Consider the following 10,102-nt stretch of genomic DNA (forward strand, 5'->3'; position numbering starts at 1 on the left):
ATCATACCATTTCACCCCCGAGTATTTCAGAATGTAGCTCTAGGAGTTTCCGTTGTGGCTCAGTGGTTAATGAACCCAACTAGCATCCATGAGGACTCGGGTTCAATCCCTGGCCTTGCTCAGTGGGTTAAGGATCTGGCTTTGCTGTGAGCTGTGTTGTAGGACACAGAGGCAGTTCAGATCCTGTGTTGCTGTGGCTCTGGCGTAGGCCAGTGGCTCCAATTGAACCCCTAGCCTGGGAACCTCCATATACCACTGATGCTGCCCTAAAAGACAAAAAGACACACACACACACACAAAAGTGTAGCTCTAAAAGTAAAGACTCTTGGGAGTTCCCTTGTGGTGCAACGGGTTAAGGATCCAGCATTGTCACTGCTGTGGTGTGGGTTCAGTCCCTGGCCTGGGAACTTCCACATGCCACAGGTTCAGGGAAAAAAAGAGAAAAGAAAAAGCTCTTTGTAAGAACATAATCATAATGTCATTACCCCACCTCAAAAAAAGGAGTAATAATTGCTTACTATCATTCAAGGTGCAGTGTTTGCATTTGAAGGCAAGGACTTTTTTGGGGGCGGGGGGGGGGGGGGGGCTGCACCCACAGCATGTGGAAGCTCACAGCAACGCTGGATCCCTGACCCACCGAGCAAGGCCAGGGATCAAACCCGAATCCTCGTGGATGCTAGTTGGCTTTGTTTCCACTGCACCACAACAGGAACGTGGGATCCCGAGTTGCTGTGACTGTGGTGTGGGCTGGCAGCTGCAGCTCTAATTCCACCCCTAGCCTGGGAACTTCCATATGCCACAGGTGTGGCCCTAAAAAGCAAAAAAAAAAAAAAAAAAGGAAAGAAAAGAAAACTGAAAGTTCAAGCCAGAAGATTCAAAATCCAAATGAAAATTCCAGGAAAGGAGAGCAAGAAAACAAAGTGGAAGAAATCAGCACATAAATATACAAGGGAGTTTCCCAGAACCAAAGGGCGCGAAGGTCCAGACTGAAGGGACTAGACGTCTGGTCAGAATGATGAATGAGTAAAATAACCTGACACAACAGATTACAGAAGGAGATGGCCTCAAACTTCAGATGATGGGATTATCACATATACACTATAACATCACAAATCTAAAGACGCTTAAAGACATAAAGGAATCCAAAACATGAAAAAAGATCAAGATACTACCAAAAAGGAGTTCCCTGGTGTATCAGCAGGTTAAGGATCTCGTGTCATCACTGCTGTGGCTCTGATTATTTCTGTGGAGTGGGTTCGATCCCTGGCCCAGGAACTTCTGCATGCCCCAGCTTTGGGAAAAAAACAAACAAAAAACAAAAAAGAGGTCCTGTCGTGGCTCAGTGGTTAGCGAATCCAACTAGGAACCATGAGGTTGCAGGTTCCATCCCTGGCCTCGCTCAGTTGGTTAAGGATCCAGCGTTGCCATGAGCTGTGGTGTAGGTTGCAGACGCGGCTCGGATCCCGCGTTGCTGTGGCTGTGGTGTAGGCCAGTGGCTACACCTCCAATTCAACCCCTAGCCTGGGAACCTCCATATGCCATGGGAGCGGCCCAAGAAACACCAAAATGACAAAAAAAAAAAAAAGAAAGAAAAAAGAAAAAGGTTTACCAAAAATAAGACCAATGATAAGCACTTACTAAGTCAGAACAAAGTTCAAAGAGAAGGAAGTCAATTTCTGTGCAAACTACCTTTATTTATAAAGAAAAACTTCCCTATTTGGTTATAAAACCAGCGATGTGTGAAGTCACCTGACTAGGGACAGGTGGGGCAAGGAGGCTGGCAGAGGTGGCTATGCCTCACCTGGGCCCTGAACGCTGCTGGTAGAGATGGGGGTGGAGGTGACCCACCCCAGGCTCCCCTGGGATGGGAGGTTGTCTGTTTTGGGGGGCGGAGGATGGGGGTGGGGTAAGTTGGCAGTGAGAGTAGGAGGCACTTTGGACGGGATCTGATTTGGCAGATGGGGGGGGGTCTCTCTGGCCCCCAAAGATTCCCCGCCCCACCTCGACCTCCTACAGCTAAGGCAGGTTTCTAAACTTAAGGCTGGGCTTCTCCTTCTCCCCAGGGCTTCCAGGGAAGCAGAGAGCTGTTGGCAAGGACCCCACCCTGCAAGGGCCTGGGGCAGAGCGAGATGCAGCAGTAAGGGGAGGAGGAGGAGGTGCAGCGAGAAGGCAGTGCTTCTTCCTCCCCGTCCTTTGGAAATGTCCTCTCCAGCTAGACTTTATTCCTCTGAGGCTTCACCCTGGGAAAGAGCTGAGGGAAGACAGAATCTTCAGATACCAGGAGCCCCACCCCCTCATTCCACCCACAAATTTAATAGTCACCCGACCCACCCCCAAACACAAGGACTGTCTCCATCCTCCAATCCCTTCCTAGTGGACTCTCCCAGCATCTCCCAAACCACAGAGGGAGCCTTCCAATCAGCAGCCGGCTGGATGAAAAGAAATATTCTGAGCCTCCCACTGGGCCATAAAAACCGTGGCTGTCTGGGCGGGACTCTTCTCCATCTAATTCCCACTTACCCAAAACGGGATTCTTCACGGCTCCCCGCGGCTAAAATATATCATTCTTTACCTTCCGGTGAATATAACTAGAGATAATAACGAGTATTTCTTGAGCACGAACCAGTCAAATAACCAGTAAGGCAGCACTGGTAAGTATCACCAAGGAGGGGTTCTTAGCGCTTTAGGATCTGGCGTTGTCACTGCAGCGGCTCAGGTCGCTGCTGTGGCGCGGGTTAGATCCCTGGCCTGGGATTTTCCATATGCCAAGTGACAGCAAAGAAAAAAAAGAAGAAGGGGGCTCTCCTTTACCTCCCCCGTTATTACAATGGGCTCTTTCCTCACCTCCCCACGACGGAAAATGGACTCTTCTGACCTCCCCTCCATCCCAGTATAATGGGCTGTCCCTCTTGCCTCTCTTTTTTAATGGGATCACCCCTTTCCTTAAACAGCCATCAAGAGGCGCGCACTGTATCCCTTCTGGGCTCACCCCAAAGTAGTTACGGGGCACGTAGCCCTCCTGGCCGTGCAGCGAGGCCCACCACCAGTCCGTCTCTTCTGGCCCGTCCCTCCGCAACACGGTGACTGACTCGCCCTCGCGGAAGGACAGCTCGTCCCCGAACTCGGCGCTGTAGTCCCAGAGGGCGCACACCACCCCGTTGTGCAGCAGCCCCATGCTCTGCTCCACGTCTGAAACATGAAACGGCACGGATCGTGAGCGCCCGGTCCTGGGGGGCTGGGAACACACAGGGGTACCAGACACGCTGGGAAAGGAAGAGACCCTGGGACTTGGAGGGCGCCACCTGGGGGACTAAGCCCCCAGAAAAGTTGTGTACCCCTGTCTGGAGAGGGGCACCGGAACTGGAGTCAGCTGCCAGAACGGGCAATGTCTAAAACACTGGGGCGCCCAAGGCTGGGTCAGTAGGCTCCGTATCACTCCCAGAAGTACCGTCTTCAACCCCTGCTTAAGCGGTACAGTCTCCACGGTGGACCCAACCTCTCCTTCAGACGGTATAGCGCTACTCCTCCCCACGAAGCTGTCCCAACTCTCCCCATTCAGGGGGTGCAGGCATACTAGTCCCCCTCCCCAAAAAATAAAGTCTCCAGGAGGATGTAATAATTTTCCAGACAGTAGAGCCTGCAAGAAAGCCCCGCCCGCCAACACCCCCCCGCCCCACACAAGGTAAAATTCCCACCCTTTCCAAATGGTACAGTCCACCGCGCTCCCCCTCTTTAGTGGTTCAGCCCACTGTGTTCCAGTTTCTCCCCCGGCCCCACGCGTGCTCCGCCCTCGCGGAACTCCCCAGGTCCAAGCAGGTAGGACTGTACAATCCTCTTATCTCACAGGCTCCATCTGCTTGTGATAAACGTGGTCACAATCCTCCTCTGCAAAGGTTCCCGCCCTTCCCTTCTGCAGCGGACGGTCTACTTCTCCTCCCCCCCTCCCAGTGGTCCAATCTCTGCCAGCTGCTTCTCCCCCGCAAGGCAGATGTTATAGCCCCTTGCCTCCCCCCCCACTTTCTGCCAGAGCACAGAGGCTGTCGCAGTCCCTCTAGGCTCACCTCTCAATAACACTGTCCTACCCCCAGGTCCTACAGCCTGCCTTCCTCCAACTCTGTAAAGTTCCAAACTCTACCCTACTGTACGGTTGGCCCCTCCCAAGGGTGCAGAACGGAGCCCAGGCACACCCCCAGGGTACAGTCTCCAGAGTTTCTTCCGTCACCTCTTGAGGTGATGTGACCCCTCCCTCCTGGAGATATATGGTACAGCCTCATGACTCCCTACAAGTGGAAGAGTCCCCAAGTCCCTCCCCAGAAGGCATGGCCTGTTCACCTGTCACCTGTGTGGTACTGTATTTCCCACAGGTAGCACAGCCCGGGGCCCAGCCGTAAGCCAGGTAGATGGTAGCTGGAACGTCCCACTCCCCACCCCTGTAGATGAGAAGCAGATAAAGCAGCGCAGGGAGTTCCCGTGGTGGCTCAGTGGTTAACAAATCCGACTAGGAACCATGAGGTTGTGGGTTCAATCCCTGGATCCCTGGCCTCGCTCAGTGGGTTCAAGATCTGGCATTGCTGTGAGCTGTGGTGCAGGTCGCAGCCGCGGCTGGGATCCCACGTTGCTATGGTTGTGGCGTAGGCCCGCGCTGTAGCTCCCATTTGACCCTTAGCCTGGGCACGTCCATATGCCGCAGGTACAGCCCTAGAAAAGACCAAAACAAAACAAAACAAAAAAAGCGGATAAAGCAGCGCAATCTCCTCCCCACAGGGGTCCAGCTTGCGTGGCTCAGTTCCCCTGACCCCTCTCCCTCGAAGGTGGCACATTCTGCTCCCCCCACAGACCCTTCTTGCACCTGCCAGGTGGGAGGCCCAGTCCCCCTCTCACGCGGAGAGGTGGTCCATCCCGCTGGCCCCTCCTCTCTGATGCTGCCAAACTGTTGATACAGCTACCACGTCTCTCTGCCGCCTTCCCCACCCCACTCTCCGCCACAACACCTGCCAGCTGGGTGGCCCAGCCCTTCACCCCCTCCCCCGAACCTGGCTTGCCCAGCCTGGTCTCGCACCTGCCAGGTAAGTGGCGCAGTCGGTGTAGCCCTCGCGGTAGGGATCGCACTTCTCGATGGCAGTGGCCCCGTCACTGAGCGTGGTGGCAAAGATTGCGGCGCCGTGCTGCACCAGCGCCGTGCAGATGGCCGTGTCGTTGCACGACGCCGCGCAGTGCAACGGTGTCCTGGGCGTGGGAGGCACGCGTGAGAGGCCACGAGGTGGCCCGCAGCGCGGTCCCCACCTCAAGTCGCCCCCCAGCCCCCGCAGGCCGCACGCGGTCAGGGCTCACCAGCCGTGGCTGTCGGGGGAGTTGACGTTGGCACCCGCCGCGATCAGGAAGTCCACGATAGGGTAGTTGGCGCCACAGATGGCGTTGTGCAGGGCGGTGATGCCCTCCTCGTTGGGCTGGCTCGGGTCGTTCATCTGGACGGGCGGGGGACCGCGAGGCTCAGTCTGCAGCGGCCAGCCGGAGGCCGCCACCGCCCCGACCCCGCTTGCCCTCGGGCGGCACTCACCTCCTTCACCGCCTGCTGCACCACGTCCAGCTCCCCGGTCAGCGCAGCGTCCAGCAGCAGCACAAGTGGATTGAGGCGCGCGCGGCGGACCTTGCGCGGGGAACCGGCTTTCCGCAGCACGGAGCGCATCTCCTGGGGGACAGGGCGAGGCATTTCAGCGGCTGGCTAAGATACTGATTTCTCCGAAGGGGAAACAGAGGTTCAGAAACCAGGCGGCAGCCGAACCAAGTCATGCAGCTACAACAGGGCTGGGATTAGAATCCAGGAAGGCACAGAGCCCGAGTCCAGAAGGCCATGGGGAGGAGGGCACCTCAGTTCTACAGCTACTGCTTCCCTACAACAGTCAGGGAGTCGACTTGAGAGGAAGCTGGGAGACCAAGCTGATGATTGTGGAAGCCAGATATTCAGTCCATACAGCTTCATTCATTTTATTAAAAAATAAATGCTATGAAGCACACACGGCAAGGTGTTACCAAGTGTTAATTTTAGATGTTTGGAATTAGGATCTTTATCTATTATAAACATCCTAATTTATACCTTGTGCTTTTTTATTTTTGATTTTCATGTGTCATCCTACAAATTTTTATTTATTTATTTTTTTGTCTTTTTAGGGCTGCATTCACAACATATGGAGGTTCCCAGGCTAGGGGTTGAATTGGAGCTGTGGCCACTGGCCTATGCCACAGCCACAGCCCTGTGGGATCTGAGATGCATCTGTGACCTACACCACAGCTCATGGCAACCCGGATCCTTCACCCACTGAGGGAGGCCAGGGATCGAACCTGTGTCCTCATGGATACTAGTCAGATTCATTCCCATTAAGCCAAGCAGGAACTCCAAAATTCATTTATTCTGAGCATATAGCATTTGTGATTCTGGTCTTTGGTGTCTATGATTTCAAGATTCTGGAATTTGGAGATCCCAAGAGCCACTGATTTCAAAATCCTCTGATGCTCAGTTTTTTCAAGTTTCCAATGTGTTGTGAGGAGTTCCCGTTGTGGCACAGTGGTTAACGAATCCAAATAGGAACCATGAGGTTGCGGGTTCGGTCCCTGCCCTTGCTCAGTGGGTTAACGATCCGGCATTGCCATGAGCTGTGGTGTAGGTTGCAGACGCGGCTCGGATCCTGCATTGCTGAGGCTCTGGCGTAGGCCAGTGGCTACAGCTCTGATTGGACCCCTAGCCTGGGAACCTCCATATGCCGCGGGAGCGGCCCAAGAAATAGCCAAAAGACAAAAAAAAAAACCAATGTGTTGTGAGTCCAGAAATATGAGGTTGTGCCATTTCAAATTGCTGAGTACCTAGGACACTGCATTCCCAGGATTCTGTGATTGAGAACTTGATATTTTATGGTTAGAATTTCATTCCAAAAGATTGGAAGGAAATACTCAAAATGTTAATAGTGGTTCTCTCTGAATGCTGTGATTTTGGCCTTTTGATTCTCATGGAAAATGTTCACTTAAAATAAAATTCTGTATCATAACATATTTGTGCACTAATCTGTTTTTATGTTTCAAATGATGAGTATTTAGTTTTCAGATTTGATGGCTTCAATAACAGTAATAACCAGAGTTTGTGTTACTTTTTTTTGGGGGGGTTCCATGCCCATGGCATACAGAAGTTCCCAGGCCAGGCATCAAACCCATGTGACAGCAGTGACAATCCTATATCCTTAACCACTAGGCCACCAGGGAACTCCATGTTACTACATTTTTAATTCTAAGATCTAGTGCAAACCTTCAATGCTCTAAGATTCTGAAATCTCATTGTTCTGATTTTGTCATGCCGGGATTTCATTATTGAATTCTGTGAGTTTTCAAGTTCTTTGGCCGGGACTTGGTGATTCTGCAATAAGGCAACTTGACCATTTCAAAATGTTGTCATTCTTTTTTGTTGTTGTTGTTGTTTTGCCTTTTCTTGGACCGCTCCCAAGGCATATGGAGGTTCCCAGGCTAGGGGTCTAATCGGAGCTGTAGTCTCCAGCCTACGCCAGAGCCACAGCAACGCGGGATCCGAGCCTTGTCTGCGACCTATGCCACAGCTCAGGCAACGCCGGATTGTTAACCCACTGAGCAAGGGCAGGGACCAAACCCGCAACCTCATGGTTCCTAGTAGGATTCGTTAACCACTGCGCCATGATGGGAGCCCCCATTCTTCCATCCTTGATTTCAAGATCCTGAGCCTCTACATTTCTCGGCTCTCCCCTCAGAAGGGCCTGGTAATAAGCATTTGGGGGTCACCTGGTCCCCACTTCTTCTCTGGGAATTGCTCCCCTCCCTCCGCCTACCCACATGGAGCAGTCAGGATTGTTCCGTGTGACTACACCCCAACCTCCAGCCAAGATGCAGAAACTGGACCAAGAACAAATGATAACCACTACAACAGTAGTTGAGAGTTAAGTACCAGGCGGTAGTCTATGCGCTCTATTAATGTATTTACTCCTCACAGCAACCCCATGGTTGTTCTCCTCCTCACTTTACAGATGAGGAAACGAGACCCAGAGAGGCTAAGTGTCTGGCTCAAGGCTGCACAGCTGATAAGCGCTGTGGAGCTGGGACTGGAACCCAGGCAGCCTAGCACTGCAGCAGGTGCACTTGACCACGACAACTTGAGAGAACCACAACCTCAGAGACCAGAGACTTGTTCTTAAAAATTTGGAGGAAGTTCTGACTAGAGTCAGAGGACACCACGGACTTGAACTGAGAGATCATTTCGAGCCAGGGCTGGGAGGGCCATTTCGAGCCATGGCACAGGCTTGCGGAGGTGTAAGAGGAGAGATCAGGTCCCCAGAGAAGGTGGACAGCAGAGACCACGTGGCAACCAGGGAGAGAAATGGTGACCGCCCGGATTCAGGCAGGCTTTTCAGATCCCAGAGTAAGCCCACTGTCCCGCCAGGACAGTCTTCCAGGTTGTAAGACTCTAAGGTTCCTGAAGGGAAGACCTGGGGCCACAGGTTGCTGAAGAGGAGCAGAGAAAGTCTCCGTGTGGCCAAGACTTCTGGATGCCCCACCATATATGTTCTCCCTTTTTTCTGAATACAGGTACACTTACATTAAAAACTACATTTCCCAGCCTCCCTTGCACCTGGGTTCCTGGCCTGTGGGATGCAGAATATGTGAGGTGTGCAATTTCCAGGTATTATCCTAAATGGGAAGGGATGCTTCCATGGGCTAATATACCCCAGTTGCCTCCTATATCACTTACCATGCTCTGTGGCTGCTCTTGTGGGCTACTCTGGAGCGGAGCTGGGGCTGGTACAGGAGCTGGTGGGGCAGGAGCAGGGGGCCCTGCCCTGGCCTCGGATCCCTCAGTGATGGGAGAGAGCTCAGGCTCAGGCCCCCCAGGGCCCCCATGTCGATGGAAGAGGCGGCTGATGATCTGCTGGTACTGCTTCTTGTGGGTGGGAGGCAGGGCTACAGCGGGGCTCTGCTCCATGGAGCCTCTGCGTTTGAGGGGCCGAGGAATCTCTGCCAGCACCCGTGCCACCTCCTCCAGCTCAGGCACTGACTGCGCCTCGGGCGGCAGTGCTGGCTGCAGCCGCGTGGGACTAAGGGGCCGAGTGACAGCGCCTTCATCTGCATCACCAGCCTCTAGCACTGGTGTCAGCAGCCCCTCCAGCTCTGGCTCAGGCTCTAGCTCAGCAGGAGGTTTGGGGAGGCCTAGAAGGAACGAGAGCCCCATCAGAGGAGGGGTCCCTGGGAGACCCTCAAGACTCCCTCCTCACAACTTCCAAGACCTGCAATCAGTGCCTGATTTGCTGTGTGACCTCAAGCCAGTTCCTTGCTCTCTCTGAGCTGTAATTTCCCTGGGTTGTGGATAATAGACAATCATGACATCCCCTACTTACTAAGCACTTAGCATGTGCCTTGAGCTTTACATGCCTGTCTTACTCAGTCCTCACCACTACCTTATAAGGTAGATGCGGCTAGCATCTTGGGTTGTGGTTGCCTTTTTTTTTTTTTTTTTTTTTTTGGCCGTGCCCATGCCATGTTCCCAGGCCAGGGATCAAACCCGCACCACAGCAGCCACCCAAGCTGCTGCAGTGACAGCACCAGATCTTCAACCTGCTGAGCCACATGGGAACTCCCTCATCTCCTTATTATAGAAAGAGAAACTGAGTCTCAGAGAGGGCGAGCCAGTTGCCCAAAGCCACCCAGCTGAGGTTTGAACTCAGTTCTGATTCCAGAATCTCTTCTCTGACCATTATGATAGACGTTCTAAGATTCTAAGAATTTCTTCTCTGAACATCTCAGCAAAAAACTGCTGGGACTAGAATCCTGGTACCTGATGCTCTCCTCTTGCTCTCACGCCTCTAGCAGGGCTTTTTTTTTTTTTTTTTTATCTTTTTGCCTTTTCTAGGGCCACTTCCCCCAGAGGTTCCCAGGCTAGGGGTCAAATCGGAGCTAAAGCCACCAACCTACACCACAGCTCACAGCAACGCCGGATCCTTAACCCACTGAGCAAGGCCAGGGATCGAACCCACAACCTCATGGTTCCTAGTCAGATTCAACCACTGCGCCACGATGGGAACTCCTAGCAGGGCTT

General features: G+C 53.0%; 1 protein-coding gene across 2 annotated transcripts in view; it reads right to left on the reverse strand.

Moving 5' to 3' along the window:
* Positions 1-1,669: 1,669 nt before the first annotated feature.
* The window catches only part of PPP1R13L (protein phosphatase 1 regulatory subunit 13 like), a 16,748-nt gene continuing 8,315 nt past the window's right edge, over positions 1,670-10,102 (reverse strand). For both annotated transcript variants that reach the window (XM_047789605.1, XM_047789604.1), the window contains 6 exons: positions 8,762-9,216; positions 5,558-5,689; positions 5,332-5,465; positions 5,060-5,226; positions 2,990-3,189; positions 1,670-2,251 (listed from right to left, as the gene is read on the reverse strand). In XM_047789605.1, the coding sequence (XP_047645561.1) occupies positions 2,213-2,251; positions 2,990-3,189; positions 5,060-5,226; positions 5,332-5,465; positions 5,558-5,689; positions 8,762-9,216 (1,127 nt within the window). In that variant the 3' untranslated portion in view covers positions 1,670-2,212. The remainder of the gene's footprint in view (positions 2,252-2,989; positions 3,190-5,059; positions 5,227-5,331; positions 5,466-5,557; positions 5,690-8,761; positions 9,217-10,102) is intronic.

This window comes from Phacochoerus africanus, chromosome 8 (assembly GCF_016906955.1).
Source record: "Phacochoerus africanus isolate WHEZ1 chromosome 8, ROS_Pafr_v1, whole genome shotgun sequence".
NCBI lineage: Eukaryota > Metazoa > Chordata > Mammalia > Artiodactyla > Suidae > Phacochoerus > Phacochoerus africanus.